At 45.0% G+C, this 23,722-nt stretch overlaps 1 protein-coding gene across 1 annotated transcript in view; it reads left to right on the forward strand.

The window, feature by feature from the left end:
- COG3 (component of oligomeric golgi complex 3) overlaps positions 1-23,722 on the forward strand; it is a 450,848-nt gene that overhangs the window by 226,849 nt on the left and 200,277 nt on the right. Inside the window, exon 12 of the mRNA XM_078657314.1 lies at positions 14,887-15,026. Within this exon, the coding sequence (XP_078513440.1) occupies positions 14,887-15,026 (140 nt within the window). The remainder of the gene's footprint in view (positions 1-14,886; positions 15,027-23,722) is intronic.

The following is a 23,722-nucleotide window of genomic DNA, read 5'->3' on the forward strand; positions in this document are numbered from 1 at the left end:
ACAGAGTGGGTCTGGTCAAGGCATCTAAAATGGCTGCCGTGCACGACAAAAGTGTGGCATTTGAAAAAAGACAAGATGGCGCAGACAATGTTTTTCAACACTTCCTGATTTCCTTCGAATCGAACGTTAACAGACGTTGGGGCATATTACCAAAGTTAAGCGATATTTATCCCTAACGATGCTTAGCAACGATTTTTTTACCGTCAGAAATTATCGCAGATAAACCTTGCTATTATCAAGGTTTATCGGAAATACGATAAAAAACGACCGCAATGCATTAATATCGCTGAAAACTCAGCGATATTCATGCATTACCGAGCTAATGCTCTTAGCCATGTTATCCACCTCCCATTGGATAACATGGCTAAGAACTGCTCAGGGCAGGTGGTAGCTTTTGGAGATATTCGCGCTTATCTCGAATATTTCCAAAAGTTGATAATAGGAGATAGCGATGTTAGCGACTGTTTCCAGTCGCTAACATCTTGGCATGCCCACTTTGCATGTCATTAGTGATAAATATCACTCACATGCAAAGTGGGGCCCAAGATGGTCGCTATCTTCTATTAGCCGTCGCTAACTGGTGTTAGCAACAGCTAGGTAATACACATATAATTTTATCTCCGCGAAGCGGAGCGCTGTTACAGATATATATCTTGTTTCTGAACGTTAATTTCTCAAAATGCACTGAAGCACATATATTGAGACCTAGCAAAGGCACATCGGGCTACCAGTCCCTACAATTTTGCCAAGTTTCGTGCAAATCCATTCAGCTGTTCGAACCTACCGAGAGACAAGATGGCGGCCGCTACGGACTGTTTGGAATGTTTACAGACACCGGAGAGCCAATCAGCTTCGCTTCGCAAAGCTCCGTAACGCGAAAAGTACGCGAAGCGGTGCGCTGTTACAGATATATATCTTTTTTTGAACGTTAATTTCTCAAAATCCACTGGAGCACATATATTGAGATCTAGCAAAGGCACATCGGGCTACCAGTCCCTACAATTTTGCCAAGTTTCGTGCAAATCCATTCAGCTGTTCGATTATTATTATTTTTATTTTTTTTTGCCCCGCGGGGCCCTTTTAAAACCTCCACATCAAACCTAGGGGGTGAGCGACAATGTACTATGCCCCCTTATGGTCATTTGCCCCTTCGCTTTGGCCTCCTCTTGTCTCTCGATCCTACCGAGAGACAAGATGGCGGCCGCTACGGACTGTTTGGAATGTTGACAGACGCCGGAGAACCAATCAGCTTCGCTTCACAAAGCTCCATTGCGTGAAAAGTACGCGTCCTGGGGCGCTGCCCGGTCCGCTGTTACAGATATATATCTTTTTTTTAAACGTTAATTTCTCAAAATCCACTGGAGCACATATATTGAGACCTACAAAAGGCACATCGGGCTACCAGTCCCTACAATTTTGCCAAGTTTCGTGCAAATCCATTCAGCCGTTCGGGCTAAAAGTGAGGCCAACTGCCCTATGGAAATTAACATGGGAAAAACGCGTTTTGGGAGCCCCCTTTTTTCTCGGCCCCCCCTTGACGAACCCCCCCAAAATGTTCAGGGGCTGCTCAGAAACAAAATGTGCCATTTTCCTGAAAATTTCAGCCAATTCCGTCCACAAACGCCAAAGTTATTAGACATAGAATTTTCAAAAATCCTATAGGGAAAAAATCCTAACTATATATACCTACTGGCGACCGCCAGTAGGTAATATATATATATATATATATATATATATATATGTACAGACCAATGTACTCGTGACAAAGGGAAGGCCATTCCCGAAACGCGTCGAGTGGGATGTGAAATAAATCCAGTTTGAATTACATTTGTGGCTTGGACGTCGTTCTTCGAAGCGTGGACGAAAGGTTGGAGTATTTAGGGACTGGCGATCCCGTCCAAAGCCCGCCGCTGTAAAGGGCCAACACAGCTTAGCGCCAAAAACTTGGCTGGGATATATATATATATATATATATATATATCATCCTCCAACCACACTCCAGGGATGGACAATCAGACGAGGCAAACCGAGATGGATGGTGCAATTATTTTTATTTCGTTAAGTCCAACAACACCACCGCCACGACGCGTTTCAGCCCACGTGGGGCCTTGATCACATGACATGTGCGAGGGGTCACCACCTATTTAAAGAGCTAGTGCAAGTACGTACTTCCCCTTTTCCGAGTCATTGATATAGAAAAAATACTTCGTTTTTGTAACTGCATAAATGCATGAGCTTTCCGGTACTTATAGACCTGTGCAAAATACATGCTAAAAATTCATATCTAAGGATTTAAAGCCTGCTTATGAAGATGTTGGATTTACATAGTGTCTCAAAAATACATCTCATAAATTTCGAGATAAGTACATAGAAGTTTAAATACATCCAGATATAAATATATATACACACATATATAAATAAATAAATATATGACTATTTATAAAAGACAAATATTTAAATAAATATTCATCATAAATATATATATATATATATATATATATATATACACACCAACTATACATCCATAAATACAATTGATTATATTCACAACTATAAAATTTCCATGTAAATAGATAATATAAATAATTGCGCTGTCTCTATTTCTCTATTTGTATTGGCAGCCGTTAATATACTTTGCACAGAAAATAAAACAAAAAGCTCCACATTACTACGGTTTTCAACAAAACAGTTTTTTTGGATCTGCATTGGTTCTGTATTATTCTTGTCATAAAAGTGGCCTACCTGAAAACATTCTCTCAAGATTTCATAATGAAATTCAAACGGTCGCCAAGTGGCTCCGCTGTTCCATTATCTACCGTTCTTTTAGCAAACTTGATAGCTACAACCATAGTATGTCTGACTCCTGGGACTACTTAAAAAAGATAAATGTTTAGATATGTGCTAACCCTGTGTTAAATTATAATAGGAAAAATGAAGATAAAAAAGATTAAAATCAAGAAATCTTTTTACTAAATAGAGAGAGAGGTAACTGTATTTAATGTTCTCTAATTTCTTATTAAACACCCTTAATGAAGATAGGTATAAAAATCCTCACTGCTGTTCAATCCATTAGGCACCTTCAAGTCTGATAAAACTATGTGCTTGGTTTCCAGCTTCCTTAGTTCAGCCTCCTGGTTACCGCCTCTTCTCCGTGGTGGAACCGTGTCTATGACAAAATATCTCAAGCCTGAGACATTGCAATTGTGTACTTCTCCAAAGTGCCTGGCCACCGGGTACGCCGTGTCACCGTTGTTAATGGCCCTTATGTGCTGGAGCACTCGCTTATGTACCTGCAACTTAGTGCTTCCCACATAGCGCAGGCCTCAAGGGCACTCCAGCACATAGACGGCGTACTCGGTTTTGCAGGTCATCTTACTTTGTATAATTATTGGATTAGTACTCAGTGGAATTGTATATTGAGTTCTGCTTTCTCCAAATTTGCAGGCCTTGCAAACTGAACATTTTATGAAACTTTACTAGTGTTCAACCAGTTCTTATTTACTCTTACTTTAGGACTGCTAGTCACCAGATGATCAGCAAGAGATTTTGCTTTTTTATAGGCAATACTGGGCGAAGATGTCATTGTCTGACCCAGTATTGGATCACTGGTGATAAGACTCAAATGTTTAGTAATTATTCTGCAAATGTTTTTTTCTGCAAATGTTTTTATGTCGGCTACTGTACTTCATAATTAGGCGGGTTACATTGCTGGCTGCTTTTATTTGAGTAGGCTGATTTCTTCTGTTTAAAGATCTATTGGGATCGTTAGCTTTCCTTATGGCCTCATCCACCATTCCTGGTCGGTAGCCCCTCCTTAATAGTCTCGCCTTGCACTCATCTTGAGCTTTTACGCAATCCATATCGTTACTGCAAATGCGTTTGATACGGAGCATTTCCCCGTAATGCTCCGGATCAAATGCGCAGGATGATGGCTTGTGGCATGCAATATCGCATTACCTGCACTGGGCTTCTGATACAGTCTGGTGCGCAGATCATTGTCCTGTATGTAGATCTCTACGTCCAAAAAACATATCAAGCTACTGTTGATCTCACTCGTACGTTTTAGGTTGAGGTAATTATTGTTCAAGTCTGCAACAAATCTTACTGCTTCCTCCATCGAACCATTCCAAATGATAAAAAGGTCATCTATAAACCTGTACCACCTAATGACGTTATTTTGCATGACATCCGGGAATGTCGGTATGAGGACCTGTTCATCTCAGTAGCCCATATGCAAACAGGCATAACTGGGGGAGAAACAAGCCCCCATAGCGACTCCCCTCACTTGCTGAAACACTTGACATGAAAACATGAAGAAATTATTCTCTAAGCATAATTTGATCATACTTAGTAGCATTCTGTTATGTTCATAAAATTTCATTGGCCTCCTATTTAGAAAGTACTCCATTGCACGCAGACCATCTGTGTGATTAATGCTGGTATACAATGTAGTAATCCGCTCCCCATTGTACACCTTTCAGTTTTTCCAACAGATCACCAGTGTCTAAAATAAATGAAGACAGGCCTCGAACATGCTCTTGCAAAAAAAAGTCTACATATTTGCTTTTGTTTTCCATTATCGAATTGCATGCCGAGATAATGGGCCTTTCTGAAGGTTTCATATTGTCTTTGTGGATCTTGGGAATGAAATATATTTGAGGCATCACTGGGTGTTCATTTATAAAAAAAAGCGTATTCCTCCAAAGTGATTAAGCCCTTACTCCTCCAACCCATCAAGTTTGTAGATATAGTCTATATATAGTGTTCCAGGCACCCTTTGCTTCTCCACTGTTAGATTTTTTATAACAGTTCCTGTAATTCAACTGTCCCAAAGCTTCGTTCATATACATTTCACTGGGCCACAAGATGACATTTCCGCCTTTGTTGGATTGTCGAACTATCACATTGGTGTTACTGCGAATTTTACCGATAAGCTGATGATATGCCCTATCCCGGTATTGCAGTTTTTTATGAACATTCATTTCTTTCAAATGTAATTGTTTCAGATCGGATGCCACCTTTTCATGAAATGCATCAAGATTATCTTTAATCATCAGAGGACAAAAAGTAGATTTTGGTTTAAAATTTGTAGGAGCTGTAGACATCACATTCTCATGAAATAAATTGTCAGTTGTTTGTGTATTTTTGGCCTGCATTTGCCATAAATCTCTGTACAATTTCACATCTCCTGCTAGCAAAGGTGGGGAGCCGGGACTGGGTGGTACCTTTGTCCCAGATGCTTCTGCTTTATGGTTGTGTGATATTTGTGAAGCTTCAACTTGCGGACATATTGATATAAATCCACCCTGGTTCCCGCATAATCAAAGTTACTCTTAGCACTGTATGAAAGACCCAAGGCTAATAGATCCATCTCATTAGTTGTGAGTTTCAAATTAGTTAGATTAACGACAGTCTTTGAATCATCAGATGAAATGCCACTTACTTCCGTATCCACTGTTTGCGCGGTTTCTTCTGCACCACCTTTTGTTGTTCGCCATTTCTGTTTGTGGCACTTGCGTCTTGCGCTGCGTTTAAAGTTTGCATTTTGTTTGAACAGGCATTTTTGGCACTTGAACGCAGGGTCTGTTTGCGGTCCTGGCGCACACAATCCAATTCCTGCGCCATGATGAACTTGCGAAACCCCACCCTTTGGGCCCTTTGTTGGTCACCATCTGATTCACTGTCCATATTTGAGCTTATATCAGAAACTGAAGAAACTGAAGATAACTCAGGTGCTGCACCAGCCACTAATTGTTCAGTATTGGGTAATGGTGCATTAATCCTTGTTTTAGCCTTCACGGTATCATACTTTCTTGCGCACGTGAAAACGTGTCCGTGCTCATAATCCAATCTGTCACTTTGAAACTTGAAAGTTTTCCTTTTGTTGCACATTTTCTGTTGCAGATATGTGGGCCATTGACATTCCAGGCGTGTTCTTACAGCCCTATGATCGCTTTCCATAACAATCCTGTTGTTGCAGAGTGCTTGTTATTTATCATAACATTCTTTTCACTTGCTGCTTGCCTCATGCGAGGGTAGGGTTCTTCGCTTATGCGGATCTGATTCTAGGGGCTAGTACTCTGCACTCTCCCTTGAGTTCATTTCACTTTGAAGTGTTTTCCTCTGACATGCACCCTGTTCCGACACACTCCTAGTTTTTGTGATGGCTCCACGTTGTGGTGCGGAAACGTTTCACAGTAGAAAACTGATAGCAGCACGCTGAGAAAAACTTAGATGGCCCCACTGACTTCACGTCCGTGGACAACGTCAGGGCGGAGTCACGCGACGCCATTTCCCGGCGCGCAGAGGTGCTGCTGAAGATTCTCCAGATCCAGACTGATGCCTGGAGGGTTTTCTAAGTTGAGGAATCTGCGGCTAGACTGTGCCTCTACCAGATACATTGTTACCGAAGGTAAGTAACTAGTTCATCTGCCTCGTTTATTCCGCCTAAAACTTTACAGCATCCATAACCTCTAAATAAGACCATGGAGGAATAGCAAGAGGTAGAGTCATTAACTAAAGAGAGAGAGCCATTCAATAAAGAGAGAGAAGTCTGCCTACCGAAAGGTGTTTCACTTTTGGAACTGCTCCCTTCTATCAAACTGGAAGCTCTAGAATGGCTTAGACTAAAGATGCCAATAAAAGAGTTGCTTGAGTTTGCATCCTTGCTGGTACCATTAGAGGACATGCTGCAACGTTAACTCATCAACTGGTACTGCTGCCAGTATTGTTGGATTCTCCTTCACCCAGTCCATTAACTGAATCTCATTTTGAACTGGACAGGCAAAAGATGCAGTGATCACTGCCGCAGCCTAAGACTCCATTACCTGAAGCTTTTTACACCTTCTGTCCAAGTGTGAGTGAATCAAATTTTCAGTGGCATCGCCATCCTCCCTCGACCCTGAGGTAGGAAGTGAAGGCTCTCCAGTTGTGCGGTCCCTTGTTTATGCTTATGTTTACCCATGGCATCGACTGGTGAAGCGCGAAGCCCAGGGAGGGATCAGTCACACAAATCTCTTGAGGTTGATAGGTTAGATCACTCAAGAGGCAACCATCTACAAGTTGAATATGCAGCGCTCCCCGGTACCACCGGTCCTCGCACAGAGGAGGAGAAGTCAGGACATGATAGTCGCCTGATAAAGCACAGCTTTGTGGCTGCCAACAGGCCACCAATCCTCAGCCAAGCGCCCTCAGTAGAGCTGACATTCTGCACACGGAGGGTAAACTGCAGGCCAAACCACCCACATCCATGTCCTCAGGCCCACTCAAGCCTAAAGGGCGACAGTCTTGAATCTCTTCATCAGGCAGCGGTCGCTGATGGTATGCATTCCTTGTACCCAACGAGCCATTCGTCGCTCAGAGCCCACTGATCCAGGACTCAGCCGCACGCCACTCCTCCCAGCTTACTCACTGGGCCCTGACCTAGGCCCTGCCACAACATAGGCCCGACCTCCAACGCTGCACCGATCACACCCTAGTGCCCTCTGTGTCTAAGGCAGTCCCAGCACTTCAGGCTCTGCGTTTCTTCCCTCAATCTGGGATACAGTACAGCAGTAGATAAATACCAGCATCCACTTTGGCCCAAGAGGAGCGTCTGCCATAACCCTATCACAGTTCTCAGAACCAGTCCTCAGCCCATACCCCCATTACAACGGGGCGAAAGACGCCTCATCCCAAGTAGTAGATTCCATTGGCAAGGCAGTCTTCAGAGAAACTGATCGCTCCTTGCAATCCTTGGGTCTCAGACCCAGCCGCACATCTCCTCGCACATCAAACACGGTGGGCCCCAATCCAGGCCCCAACCTCCACTGCCATCCACACCTCTGGGCCAGCCGCGTTTTGCACAGCCCCGGCCTCCTAAACTCCTGTGGCACCCTGCAGGTATGGGCGACTTCAGTGGGCAAATATGCGGTAGGCCCCCTGCTCTCTGGCCTCTGGCATCAGGCTCAGCCCATGTGTGCCCGGTGGCCGCAGTCGATCCCAACCACGCTTGCTGCATTGTCCAGTCTCCAGGAAAGACACGGGGGATGAGGGCCTCCTATCATGTCTTCAGGCCCCCAGGTAAGTCTGCCTTATGTGCAATTTGCCACTACGGCCCTGCACGGGTCGCACACCAGCACTTATCCATCAAGGGGGATGCGTCCAGCAGTTGCAGGCTTCACACTGCCCCCGCTGGGAGGCATAGGCCCCAATCCTGGCTCCAGAGCACTTCTTCTCCCCCGACAGCTGCCATTAAATAAAAAGGGGCACCACAGAAGGTCTTCTCTGTTCCCACAGCCGAGGGATACCGGGCCCCATTCTAGGCCCGAGCTCTCCCACTGCTGGGCAGGCCGCGAACGACTAGATCACCACGTCCCCAAAAGGCAACTTGAGTAGGGTCGAAGGTGCAGGGGACCCACCCAGCGAGTGTTCCCCAACTGATCCCCGATGTCAGTCCTAGTCCGGTTGTCTCCAGAAAGATATCAATCAGCCTCTAGTTTTAGCACCAACCTGCCGATGCCATGTTGTGCATGAACAGCGATGGTCACAGCACAAATCCTCGGGCCAGGCTTTGCAGAGGCAGCCACTACATACCAGTAGTTGATGGGCAAGGGGCTCAGCACTCTAACATTTGCCCCTGGATCGCCCACAGTCTTTCTACCATCCAGGTGAAAAAGGATTAAAGTCGGGCCGATGCGGAACAGGCTCACCCGTCCGCCATCTTCCGAGTCCAAGCCACTCCCCCCTTAAATAGTTGGTGTAGAGAATTGGGTTTTTGGTTGAGGACATGAAAACCCTTCTCAAGTTGTAACCACAATCCTTGTCAGGGTGTACCACAAAAGTCACTGAATTATCCTGTCCTTAACTCTGTTAGTTTGGCACAAAAGCAGTCCGGCTTAACTTCGAGGCAATGTGTTAAGAATGTATGCAACAATCAAACCGTAATAAAGTAAAAACACAACAAATCCCACACCACTTTAGTAAAATAGAGAATAATATAATAAATAATTTGACACCAGAACAACTAGAATCCATGATTTTTCAAATTTTTAGTGACAGCTATTGCCAACCGCAGACATCTAGTCACTTGAGACCTGGGCAAAGTCAAAAGTGACCGCGTTGGAGCATGGTTCGGATACATGACTTGGATTGGGCCTGGTCTCTGCTTGCCTTCCGACTTAAAAGAATTTTACAAGAAAAATGTCTGAGAAGGTAAATTTCAGCAGGGCAAGATAGCTGGCTTTGTCAGATGAGGAGCCAGCATTCTCGGGGAACCACTGGAAAAAGTCACAGTGAAGATTCCTACGTTCGGACTTAGCCCCTTTTTTGGGGAAGTCGAAAATCTCCAGCGGGACAATGCTGCAGGCTGTAACGGACGAAGGCTCCAGGAGACAGATTACCTTTCTGAAGAGGAGCCACTGAACAGGAGTTGCCTCTTTGGAGAAAAACGTAGCTGGAGCTACCTAAAAGTCAGGCCGACCGGCGATGTACCTTGGGCAGATCGACAAGCAGGTTGGTCCCAGTCTCCTGTCGATTCTCAGATCACTTTTTGATGGAAAATTTACTAAGACCCAACTTTTGGTTTTTGCCTCTTTCGGCACCTTTAGCACTGCTTTCAAGGTTCCTTACTTGGAGTCACTCTGGTAGTCCCGGCATCTGTCAGCAAGGCAGACCTCAAGCAACAGAGCAAATCTTCTGTGAGTACAAGGCAGCCTTCAAGCAGCATGGTAGTCCTATGAAGTACAAAGCAAGCAGCACAGCAGTCCCCTGAAGTACAAGGTAGTCCTTCTGAGGGTTCTCTGCAGGTCCAAGAGTGAACTAAAGAGTGGGTCTGAGGGTTACTTTATTATACCCTGTGCCAGCTTTGAAGTGGAAGAAACGTCTAGAGTATTTCTGGCACTGATTGTTCTGGAATTTCATTCCTCCCTTCCCAGGCTCCAAGGAGTCTGGGGTGACAAAAAGCAGTGTGAAGTTCTTTGTAATTGTGCTGCCGCAGCTCCTTTGAAATAGAAGTGGGGCAGGGAACAGCTCTTCCCACACATCATGGCAGGGTTGCTTATCCTGCCACCAGTCCCCTCTTTGTCAAACTGTCTGGGAGGAACACACAATGGCCAACTGCCATGCTAATCTTAGTCATGTGTCCCAGTACACAGGCTCCAGGCACCATATGGTTAGGACAAGAAAATGTCAACTTCCTAAAAGTGGCATCTTCAGATCTTGTACTTAAAATCCGACTTCACCTTTAAAGAGGATTTTAAATTACAATTCTTTCAGACCAACATGATATTTCAACTTGTTCCCTAACAAAAGTTATCACTTATTAAATGTAATAAGGTAACCCAGTGTTGCCTTATGGGAGTGGTAGGCCTCACCGTAGTGAAATTTTTTATTTTTTATTACTACCAGGGCATGTAAAACTTAAAAGTACATGTCCAACCTTTCTAAATACAATGCACCCCGCCCTACGGACTGTTTTACCTCAAGGGTGACTTATATGTATTAAAAAGAGAGGTTTAGGCGTGGGAAAAGGTTTAATTTGCCAGGTTGAATTGGCAGTTTAAACTGCACACAGGCTACAAAGTAAGTCCTGAGACATGTTTTAAAGGACTATTAAGTGGTTGGCACAATAAGTGCTGCAGACCCATTAGTAGCATTTAATTTACAGGCCCTGGGTACATGTTGTACCACTTTAATAAGGACTTGTGAAGTAAATTGAATGTTCCAATTGGGTGTAAGCCAACTTGACCATTTGGAGGAGTTGTGCTCAAACACTTTAGCACTGGTTAGGTCCTAAGGCCTACAAAAGCGAATGTCAGTATCCAGGAGGGGAGAGAGCAAAATGTTCGGGGGAAGATCACCCTAAGGTCCGTGGGCTCTAGCAGTTAGTCTACGTGGATTAGCAGAATGTACCTTTTCGATATATATAATATATACTGCCTCCACTAGGACAATGCTGAAAGATATCAGTATTTGATTATATCTGCCTCTCTACACTTTACTCCTCTTAGAACTCCATCTTAGTACTGTCCAATTGTACATGACTATTAGCATTTTATTTCACGCGGTTCCTGTGAGAAAGTTCCCTCTTTCTGCATGGTTGCCCACACTTTTTGCTGAACTGCTTATGTGCTTTGACTGATTGTGCCTTGGGATCCTGCAAATCAGGTACCCAGGGCCTATGTTCTTTACTTAAAACTGCATTGAAAACAAAACCCAATTGGCATCTCTGGCCAAAGGTCAGCCCTTGGTAAATGGTACCACAGGTACCCTGGGCACTGTGACCAGGGAAGACCTCTAAGGCCTGCGGCACTTATTGTGCCACCCTTAGAGGCCCTGTACCATTACACTCACACACTACCTTTGCAGGCTGTGTGGCTTGGTGCAGAACAAATTGAAGAGTCGACATGGCACACATCCCTGTGTGCCATGTTTGCAACCTACTGCCCTGGCATAGATCAGTCACCCATCTAGCTGGGTGCCCTATACCAGTGGTGAGGGTGCAGGTGCATGAGCCCTGTACTGCTACAGTGTCTAAGTCCATTCTTAGGCATTGTAACTGCAGTCCTGCCATTAAGAGTATATGGTACTGGGAGTTTGTCATTACGAACTCCACAGCACCATAATGGCTACATTGAAAACTGAGAAGTTTGGTATCAAACTTCTCAGCACATTAAACCCACACTGATGCCAGTGTGGGATTTAATGAAAAATGCACACAGAGGGCATCTTAGAGATATCACCTGAAAAATGACCTACCACTAGTGTCTAGGCTGAGTGGCTGCTTTCAACTGCCACCACTAGGCATGTTTCGTTTCTGGACCCCTGGGGGCAACTGGCACGTACTCACCAGAATGTATTAACACACAGGCAGTTTCAAAGGATGGCAGACTGGGTTTTTAATGTTTTCATTATTGTGCTTTCTTCTTGACAGTTGACATAGAACAGAGTGTCCAACAGTGGTGTGGCAACAAGGTGTTTAGCCCTGACGAATCTGCCAAAAACATTGAGGCAGAGAAACATGTTGGCGATAGGTAATGGTATGCGATGGTAGCTACCAGCCTTTTTAATTCAACAGTCCACACCTAATATCTATGAATAAAATTGCGGAGAGGTGTGCCTGTTGATTTTAATTACATCTATCTGTCACAAGCAGATTAGATCTGCTACCACTTTCTTTTTCACTTCTTGGTTTGTGTTTGGACACCGTTTTCTTTTCTTTTGAACCGAATGACAACCGGTGATGAGAAAGGGGCCCAGTCTGGTGAGTACGTGCCATTTGCCCTGAGGGTGTTGTTCCCGTGAGGTGTCATTCGGTTCTTCACACATTTTTCTGCAGAAATCTGTCTGCTTTCAATCCTATGTGGTTGATGCTCTGTATTGATTAAAGTCTCAGACAATTTTGGTTGTTCTATGCGTCTGTCAAGAATTGTTGGCCAATATGCTTGCTTTTTAACTTCTTAAAGAATACTGGACGTATTACAGTAAATACCCCCGAAGAAAAGACGGTGGATAGGGGAGTGTAACAGAGATCATGAACATGTGACTGGTCTGGTACAATATATACTGATATTATTTACGCCCAAAGGACAGGGTTTATTGATTGTTGATGGTCTTTTGAGTGGAGGGCAACCCTGTTCTTTCCTTTCCCTCTGAGCTCCTCTTTGTGATAGCCCAACCTTTTTCCTACCTGTAACACCATTAAATTTAGTATTTAGGGGCACCCCTGAACCTTGTTCCTCAGACAAGAAACCAGAAGAAGAAAAGAAGAAGGACCGAACAGCTGTGCCGAAGCTAACAAGAGGAGGACGCCCACTGACTTGGCCCGAGCCCTACTGGCCTGTCCCCACCTTGAACCTGCTCAAGCGAAATACCGGTGTGTCCTGCAACCAGCATTCTCGAGAAACCCAGAGGACCTGCCTGCCTTCCATCCAAAAGACTCTGTCTCCCATGAGCACCAGATTTGTTCATCCACAGACTCCAGCTCCGCAAGGATCTGCGTGTCTGCACCACTCTGAACCCGGCACCCGAGTTTGAGTGGCCCAACATCAAGAGGAAGTCTCCCCGGCGATTCTGACCCGAGATCCGGTGACTCCTGACCTGCCTCAAGTCTCCATCCGACGCCTGCAGTCTCAAACTGGAAGGTCCCCCAACCGCGGCCAGGAGCTGGCAAGAAAATCTGACCCTAAAATGCACCCCTGCAACCGATGCCCCATGGCCTTGGGTGGCCCAAACGACGGTGCCTAACCAACCCGCAACATCCCAACTTACCTCTCCAAGTGGTGGTCGAACCCAGAAGACCTTTGTCCCCGAGCCTGCCGTGTGTTTTCAAACCGGAGACTCTCCATTGAAAGCTACAGGGCACCCGATGCCAAAACAGCACTCTGCACATAGTCACCCCAGTGCCGCTGAGGGTGCATCTTTTGTGCTGGCCTAAACCCCCATTTGCCCTGAGATTAAGTCCATGAGCTTTGCTCCCACAACCCAGTGGCCTGCTCATCAGCAGCCACCAACCAGAGGCCCCTTATCCCCTTTGGATAACATTGGGCATCAGCACTCTGCCACCCTAGTGCTGCTGAGGGTGTAACAAGAGTGCATCCTTGACCCTGGGGGACCCCTGAATCTAACCCCAGAATACCAATTCCCACAACAAAGTACTTACCATCGAACCGATAACACCATTTACCGCCATAGGATAACATTGACTGTTTTTCTATGAAACCTTTCTAAGTGTGGAGTTGGAAAATCTAAGAAATTCTTTTACAACTGTACTAAAAAACAAAAACGCTTTTACTTACCTGTTTACATGAGTTATCCCAGTGTAGTACACAGGTATACCACACTGTGTAAGAAAAGTCATCTGAAAGCAAAGTACTGGTCATTTTACTAAAAAGCCCATTCAAAGTATATGTACTGTAATTCCAAAGCATTGCATTTCTCAGTAACAGTACTGTAAATCAAAATAAAGTGCATATACAATTACAATCCAAACTGTTACAACTGTATATTACCTGCAAAGTTTTCATCACTTACCTGTGCCAGGCTTGCTTGGTTCTATTAAATAAAACAACTAGAAGAATATTTGTTTACAAAAACAATGGGTCTGAAGTTCAGTCTTTGAGTGTGTGAATTCATTTGCTGACTGAGTGTGTACAACAAATGCTTAACACTGTCCTCTGATAAAGCCTTACTGCTGGACCACACTACCACAAATAGAGAGTGAGGTGCTATCTACTTTACCTCTGCCTACATTTTGGGTTCCACTGGACTCTGTGCACACTATACCTCACTTTGGTATAGCATATACAGAGCCAGCTTCCTACAGTTCCCACTTGTCACAAAATATCCCTGGCCCTCCTCTTCTCACAAGACACTTCCTATGTACACATTTTTAACCATGTTGTTTGAATTGGTTTCACTGTAATGATTTTTTCTTTTTTTACTGTACTTTGTTTTCTTTCATTTGCTTCTGACATAAAAGGCTGTGGCTGAACGTGTTTAAAACATTTATCTACATTTTTTTTTTGCTTGTAAGACTGTGCCCATAATGGTGAGCGCACATATGTGAAACACAGAGTTACCACAAGCTTGTTGTACAAGCATGATTACACAGGAGCAAACACTATTTTAGGTGCGTTTGTGATTGTCTTTTTTTGTTAAATAAGCAACCTCAATTCACTAAAAGTTTTGGCTTTATAAGACTGTCTTTCCCTTTCACCTTTTAATACTGTTGTTACTTTATATTTTACACTTCATGAATATTGGTCTAAACCTTTAAACCAGTAGCCCCCTCTGCTATAAGCTGTTGCAGTGCTTTTTACTTTACAACGGGTAAACCTAAAATTATACAAATGAGATACAATTATTGAGTGTTTAGCTAAGTAATCCTTTCTTTCTGTTTTTTTCCAGTGAACTTTTGGAAAAGCTCTGTTTGTCTCTTTATGATGTGCTGAGGCCATTAATCATCCATGTTATTCATTTAGAAACATTGTCTGAACTTTGCGGTATTCTTAAAACAGAAATGCTTGAAGACCACGTACAAAACAATGGTAATTTTCAGCTGTTATCAAGTGCATGAATTTTAAAAGATTTAGGGGAGCTGATAATAATTTCCTTTTGGTTTCCACAAAACAGGCGATATCTTTTTAAGAAATGTGTGCTCGTCCTCTGATTTGGCATGCATATAATGTTGCTTTATCTTGCAAGGGCTATGTGTGTTCTCCTAGCCCTTTTACCTCAAGGGTTTATTGTCAATAATTTAGTTCTCTTCCAGGGGATCCTCATCAATGGTCATAAGCACTAGAATATTCCAGCCCATGTGCGGGACCCCGGAAACACAATCCTATATGTGCCCCACATATATGTATTTCCATATATATACGTATATATATGTAAAAATAAGCAATTGCAGCCTCATCAACATCAGAGCTGTATAATGCTGTAAGAACTCCCCATTATATCATAACACAAGCATAAGAAACCGGGGAAACCAATAACAAAACATGTTTTGAAACTGTTTTAATGCTCAGCAGTCAGTAGAAACCTCTCACATAGGACTGAAGCATATACAGCTCCCAGGCTGCATTGCAAGAACACAGTCTAAAAAGACTGAAAAGCTAACTCATAGCAACATAGAGATAAACTGGCACCGTGCCTTTAAGGCAGTCATGACTCCCAGCTTCCCATCATGCCTCAGGGGTGACAGTTAGGTCAGTTGTTCTTTCCGTCTCCTTCAGGAAGGATCCTGGTTACACAGCTCCACTTCTTTCTGAATTTAGTCAGAAATAATCTTTGTTTTTCATAACTTTTTTGACTTACTTCGACGTCTTCCACCTTCTGAAGTAAGGCTCTGTAATTTTTTGGGCATTTTCTTCCACTCAAATGCCTTCTCTTTTTGACTCTTGTCCTTGTAGTAAAACGAAGGCCTTTGTTTGCCTGAAGACCATGACCCTAAGACCTGTCCTCATTGCCAAACCCTGTCCAAGAGAACTTTGAAGGACAGAGAAAGGATTCGCCTGTATGGGCTGGCAGAAAAATCTTCAAGAGGAAGGTCTCCGGTGAGGAAGGGTTCCAAGAGGTCTAGATCACCATCAAGAAGCAAGACCTCTCACCCTTCTACTTCTGCGTTGGGCTCGGTGCTGAAAAATCAACCACAGGTAGGTCATTTGTCTAAGAAAAGACCATCGACAGCAGGCTCGCCGCCGAGAAGACATCGTCACTCAGGTACGTCGAAGACTCATTACCCTCTCCTGTCGTCAACCCGGCGACGATCGGCGTCAAGGAGCAGAAGCCCTCCACCATCGTCAACTCGGCGTCTAGGAGTATCAGCCCTCTGCCGTCGTCAGCACGACGTTCGGCGGCGAGAGCAGGCGAGAGCAGGTTCCCCTCCATCGTCGCAAGTCCATTGGCAATCGACGTCAAGAGGCGAGAGTCCTCTGCCGTCGTCAACCCGGCGACGATCAGTGTCCAGGATGGGAACTCCGCGTCGTCTCGACGACGTTCGGCGTCGAGGATAGACACCCCTCCGCCGTCGTCTCGATGACGTTCGGCGTTGAGGAAAAAGAGCCCTCCGCCGTCGTCACGACGACGTTCGAAGTCGAGGAAGAGGAGCCCTCTGCCGACGTCTTCAAAGCGGCGTTCGACGTCGAGGCGCAGAGACCCTTCATCTGGATCGGAACGTCGGCGGTCACCGTTGGGTCGACGTTAAACGTCGAGCAGAAGGGATGTCCAGGCATCGTCGGCACCGACATCGAGGAGTAAGGTACCATCGAGACCGGTCACATCAGACTGGAGATCAACGTCGAGGAGACTGTCCGGTTCGACGTTGAGAGGCGCACGCCCGACGTCAAGGCCTACCTCTGAGATCTATGGAAGGATCAGTGGTTCTGGTGACAGAATCAGCTTCACACCATTCCTCTTCTCACTCCTCTGGACAGCCTTCATCGAGATCAGCCTCTCCAGAAGCCAGCAGACCTGCTCATCAGTCTCCATCACAGCAAAGGGAGACTTCCTCTCCTGTGCACTTGTCCCCGAGATGGCTTCACCCCCTGCATCACTGAAAGTTTACTGGGGCGACCCAGCGGATGCAAGAATATGCCAGTCCCATCCATAGGTCACCTGTACAAAGATTGGTGCAGGAAATGGACAGGTTCAGTTCCCCTAGACGTGGCAAAAGCACGGGCAGATCCCGAGAACGAAGGCATGACAGATCACGTTCCCTCAGACGAGAGCAACGCACAGACCGGTCACTGGGACGAAGACATAGTTCCCATTGCAGAAGTAGAAGGACACCGTCGTGGTCTTCTTCTTCCACCCGATCGTTGAAGAGGGATTATTCCCCTACATTATCGGACAGCCCTATCTCGAGGGTGTCTCCGATAGTTGATATCAACACCTACCACGATGTGCTTCAGAGAGGGACTCAGAAGCTGAACATCGAAATGTCCGCCCCTCAGGTGGCGACACCGGTGATCTTTGAGATTCTGCATCAGAAGGCGGCGTCTCGTCCATTACTCCCCTTGGTTCCAGGGATTCTAGACCCGGTGATGGACACCTTCCTGACGCCAGCTACGATCAAGGCAGTACTGGCTTGAATCCAAAAGAAGTACAAGCCGTCTTCCTTAGACCCCGTCTTCTTGAAGACGGATCCGCCTGCAGACTCAGTGACCGTTGCGGCAGCGAGGAAGACTCATGCTGTCACTGCATCTTCATCGGTCCCCGTGATAAGGAAAGCAGGTCCCAGGACTTTTTGGGATGTAAGGTTTGCAACTCGGCGGCTTCATCGCTAAAGGTCTCCAGTGCGGCTGCTTTGTTAGGCCGCTATGACAGGGCCTTGTGGGACTCCTTGGGCTGCTTCAAGGAGAAGCTGCCAAAAGAGGATCAGAAGGTCTTTGATGAGATCATCACCGAGGGATCACTTGTTGCAAACCAAATGATCAGCACGGCAGCGGACGGCGCTACACTATCGGCGCATTCTTATGCTCACGAGGTCTGCGCCAGAAGATCCTCGTGGTTGAGGCTGACAGGTCTCAAGCCTGACGCACAACAGAGGATACTAAATCTCCCATTTTCTGGCTCCTCTCTGTTTGGCACTCATACAGATGAGTAGATGGGCAGAATGAAAGCAGAGCTTGACACCCTCGAAGCCGTAGGCTTGGAAAAGAAAAAAGAATACAAACGTTGATACAGGTCCAACCAGCGCAAGGGATACCAACAGAGGGTTCAAACCCCTCAATGGTCCCAAGGGAAAAACAGATCGAACAGAGGTAGAGGTGGTTACCAACAACAGTCCTCTACAATGGCTAGATCAGGAGGAAAACCATGAACAGTGGCTTCTTCTGGCGCCGTTGCCCACTCCAGTGGGAGGAAGTGCTTCACATCATCTGGCAGAGTAGTGCAGCATCACAAAAGATCGTTGGGTGCTCAGTATACTGCGCAATGGATACACACTACGTTTCCGTGTGCTTCCAAAGGACATTTCTCCCAAAAGATCTCATTCTCACCAACTAAAGTTGCTCCAACAGGAAGTAAAAACCCTTCTACAAAAGCAAGCCATAGAAGAGGTTCCTTCCTTGCAGCGGGGGAAGGGAGTCTGCTCCAGGTACTTTTTTGTGCCCAAAAAAGATCAGTAGCACAAGTTCAGATCTATCCTGGATCTTCGCCTACTGAACAGAGTCATCGTGAAGGAGAAGTTTTGCATGTTGGCCCTTCATCAAATATGTCCACATCTGCAAGTAGGAGATTAGATGTGTGCGGTGGACCTCCAAGATGCGTACTTCCACATACCCATTGCTCCGCGTCATCACAAGTATCTGCAGTTTGTGGTCGGACACAAACATTATCAGTACAAGGTCTTACCCTTTGGGCTCAAGTCTGCCCCACGAGTCTTTACCAAGTGCATGGCAGTGGTGGCAGCCGCCCTTCCAGTGGCGGTTTCTGGGGGTGGGCGTAGGGGCTGAGCCCTCCTAATTATGTGCAACATCATCGATGATAAATGCAAACGGCAATTACCATCCTATCGGGCTCGTCATTATTTTAAAAGCATTTATACTGTCCCTGCACTCACTGGCTGGTCTCCGTCTTCCCAGTCCGTTCTTTAAAGTTAATGCCAGACAGTCAGGTAGTTTCTTCAATTGGATACATGCGCTGTGCGCATGTGTCAGTTTGCAGCAGTAAACAATAAGGAGTGTACGAGCGGACATGCTGCCCGCCCAGTCCTGCACTACTTGTGGATCCTCTAGGACCACCCACTAATGACGCAATAAGCGTCACATTCTGAAGCAGCTTGGGCGTTTACAGTAGCAGCCCTGTACACCTGGGGCTGCTTGTCAGTTATTCAGAGCGGCCTCTCACCACACCTCCCTTTCCAAGTAGTCAAGGGTGACGAGTTGCAAATTGGAGGGGTTGCAGCCTTTGGAAGAGGGCCTGACGTCAGAGTCATGAGACAGAACTCATGGCTTTGTGAGGCCGGGTCACGTGCTGAGAAGAACTACAGGAGCTGATAGCTTGGCCTCGTGGAAAGAGAGCGACATCATGGACTGTTTGGTGTGCAGTCAGTGCTTCCATCTGCGACATTACCACACTACAAGACTTACTACTGACTGTGGTAAGTAGTCTTGACTTTCTTGTCTCTCGATTATGGTTGTGTTCACTTTCCCTCCCTTTCCCTTTACTCTCTACCTTCTCCTTCCATACCCCCACTGCCTTTCTCCTTTCGCCCTCTTATTTTTCCACGATCTATTTGCTCTCTGTGTCTTTCGCTCTAGTAGCAGCAGCAGCATTGTAACTAACTTCTTTCTGTTCAAGCCTAGTATAATCCTCATAAGTGTCATGGGAAGATATATCTCAAAATGTACTTGTGCATTCATTTTTTGCTAAAGACCCATTGGGTCTGTTAATTGCTTTTCATGTGCACGTTTTGGAAACTTTGGTATAACTTTTAAAACGTAGCAATCCAAAACGTTTGCAGCACTTAAATGCAATTGGCGAGTATAACAGAACATTAAGTATGATTTCAAGCGTTTTCCTGGTGTGGAAAACTGATACTCTTCTGCAATGCAAATTACATTCTTCAAGAAAGGCTGCCTTGTATAATGCGTGTGTTAAATGACTAAAGGCCTTATTTAGAGCTTCGGGTACAGGATACTGGATTACACATCAATGGTATTTACAGTCTGTACAATATTCAAATGATATATTAATAATATTTCCTTAAAACAACCATAAACAAAACAATTTTTCTCGATTGCCGTTTGTTAACACTGAATATAGCATCCTGTTGTATGCTCGCTTAAAAAACCAGCCTTTTATTATTTTGCCGTTTTTCTTTAATTGCGAGTAGAATACCAATCATTTTTAACAGGATTTTACTAAATGGGAGGAAATCTAATCTTTTAAAATTCTTCCACAAAGTTATAAATAATCACACATGGTTAGATATATCCCAGGGAGCATAACCGAGATGCACAGCTCAGAGGTAGAGTGCATGTGCAGTTAAAAACCCGAGACAGCAGTCTTTTGTTTGGAGCAATTTAGGCATTTGCAGAATAATCCTTCTAAATGATTCCTGGACGAAAATGTTTTTTAAAGTAATTAATCACAGCAAACGTTCTGTGTCTACAACATTTCTAGACATAGAATACATATTTTCTGAGATGTAAGTTATCCTGCACAGACATATGTTTGATGTCTAGAAAGCAAGCTTCCAATTTAATTGGACAACTTGCTTTTTAGACACATAAGTATGTGCTAGATCAGAAACATGGGTCTTGTTTGCTTCTGCGTGAGGCAGAATTTAGAATTCTGCCTGCTAATGTGATCTGCACTGTGCGCTGTCCTGAGAGGCCAAGAACTGGATGACAATGTAGTCAACAGCTTTTTGAGCCACCGACAATCATACATAATAGGTTTTTGTGCAACTAGTATTTTGAACTCACTTTTGAAAGTGCTTTCATGCATGATAGTGAAGAAAAAGGAGTTGTGGTGAAATAAAATATTTGCCTTAGATCACACAATTTAAGTGGGGAAGCTGTGATTTATCCAGATTTTATGGTTTCACTTTGTACAAACCAGCACTAAATAGGTATCTATTGATCTTTCAATATATTAAGCCTTTATTTCGAACCTCTCTGTACTGTTTTTTTAATAGCTCAAACTCCACCCAAAGGCATTGAAACACTTTACATGAGCACCAACTACATTAAAGAAGGTCACATTTATTTTTATAGGCAGACTGGGAGAGATTAAGTGACTTGTCAGAATCACAGGATATTTAGCCAAAGCCAAGAACTGAACCTGGTTCCCCAGTTCCAAAATCAGCAGCTTTGACCTTAACACAACATTGTGTCACAGAAATGGAGCTGAAAGTTGCACCAAAATACACAGATTTTTAAAAAGCTCCTATGGGGGGCGAACCCCTCATAAACATCAGGCTCACTTGCTTCGCTCGCACTATGATTCATCTGTTGCTCTTACGCCTCACCACTTTCAGATTCCACCAGCCGCCACTGGAATATGGGCCCCTCCTGACATTCTTCATGGGATGTCAGCTGTGTCACGCCGCCACCCCTACATCTCCGAAAAAGGTTGCCACATGGGCGCCATCTAACGACCCCTGGCAGCGCCCACTGCGCGCTCTGGACCTACAACTCAGCCTCACCTTGTTGTACTGGATGTCGAGCTCCTGGTTTGGCAACAGGATGGCCGCTGCAGCCGAGAAGCTGCAGGCCGGGTGGGGCAGACGGGAGACCCTGGAGCATAGTCTCACTAGGCCAGCGTGGAGCATGGTCGCACCAGAGGAGTAGTACGACTTTGGTTGCTGACGACAGACTGGACTCTGGACGGGGAGTAAAATAAGAAACGTCAAGTCCACTTGGCGGGGCAGCTGCCTATCATAGGTGGGGAGAGGCGAATGAACTTAACAACCAATAAAATAAAGAAGGAGCGGGGACAACTCAGGAGCTTGAGTTTAATCAGCAGCTTGACCAAACACGTAATATCGAGATTTACAGTAGACCCTGAAAACTTCGAGGAGTGATGCGAATTAAACCAATTGCACAGGGGGCATAATTAAAATGGTAGTCACATTTTTTCTTTTTACATTTTAGGCAACGTAGGAATAAAGCAAAACAAGCAATGGCCGTTAAAGTGACACGGTTGCGCGGGGCGAAACTGAAACAAAAAATGAAGAGCTGACGAGGAAGGAGTAGGGGAGGGCATTCACGCGCACGATCAAAGAAACCAAATGGCAGCTGTGCACATCGCGCGCGCTCGTGTGCGCGTAATAGCAAGCTGGTGGGCCGGCAAGGGAGCACTTTTAAAAGCAGCTACTAAATGTCTCTGCCAGACAGCGCATGCGCTGGATCAGGTGAGACCTCAAAAAAGAGTTGGCCTTGGATCAGCTGTCTCTGCCAAAGAAAATGAAGGTATTTATTTTCAAAAGTGACCTCCGAAATTCTGCTGAAGCCTTACTCTTGCATCTGGATGGTAATAACGCTTTGCTCCATGGCTTGCCAGGTTCCACATTGCACACCCCACCCCCGATTAACCCCCCGCCTACCCCCCCCCTCCCCTGCCCCCCCCCTGCCCCCCCCTTAAGGGCCCACACACCGTAGCACTTTTTATTTAGGGCTTTGAAGAAATATGGTCACATCACCCTCCTCCTGATGAGACTTCATTGCCGGCCCACACCATCTTAAAAACCAGCTGTATCATTTACAAATTATTACCAACCAGCACCCTCTGTTATCTTGCAGACAAGATCTCCACCTCTGGTGGTTGGTTCTCAACAAACCCACAGCCAGGAGATCATCAGACTACAGACTAAGAAGTGTGATAAAAAAGAGAAAACAGGGCATCATGCCTTTTACATTCGTTTACTCAGGATCTGGAACAGCATCTCCGTAACCATCAGGACTGCATCAATTTAGGATAAAGTGCTTCAGAACCTGTATACCTCTCCTATCATGCATTGACAGTTTCCTTGCCATTGGCAATGTTGACTGTTTCCTTGCATTTGACCCCATACAGTGGTCTGTTACCATTGGGCTAGTTTTGCACCCTACAAATGCCAGATACATATAGAAACTCACACATACATATACCTACACGACTTCTCATTTTCTTTTTTATATATATTTTAGGACATCTGATTTAATATAAAATATACAACTACAGTCTATTGCCTTTCAGTTTATATGACACAACTTTTTTTAATTTTATTTTTTATTGTAGATGGCACATCTCCTGTAGTTTCCTGGCAGTAAATTGTTTCTGGTTGTTGGAAAACCGGTGCTGAAGCTCTGGACTGTGCTTATTTTTTACCTAAACATATTAATTCAGTCAGAGTAGTTCACTTTTTTCCAAGTAAATGAAGAGGGAGCTTTTATAGGTTTGTTTTTTTGTTCCTCTCCACAACCACCATACTTTAACCATTCATGAAATGCCCTTCATGTGATAATAGAAATTCAGAAAGTGACCACAACGAAATAATCACCCTCTGCGTACTACATTCCCACATTAAAGAGTAATGGCAAGCAAAAACGGTCCCGGAGGCAAATACCTCTCCTCTAGGGCAGATTAGTTTCCAGAGCCTCATTAGAAGGAGCGGAATGTGGATCTGTCAGCAAGGACATGTCAAAGAGAGCTGTCAGAACTACTATAGACTCAATGCTTAAAGTTTCCAGTAAAAGGAGCAGCGGTTGTGATAATGTTGCATTAAATTTGGCATCTCCAGTCAGTGGCAAAC

The sequence above is a fragment of the Lissotriton helveticus genome, chromosome 8, assembly GCF_964261635.1.
Source record: "Lissotriton helveticus chromosome 8, aLisHel1.1, whole genome shotgun sequence".
NCBI lineage: Eukaryota > Metazoa > Chordata > Amphibia > Caudata > Salamandridae > Lissotriton > Lissotriton helveticus.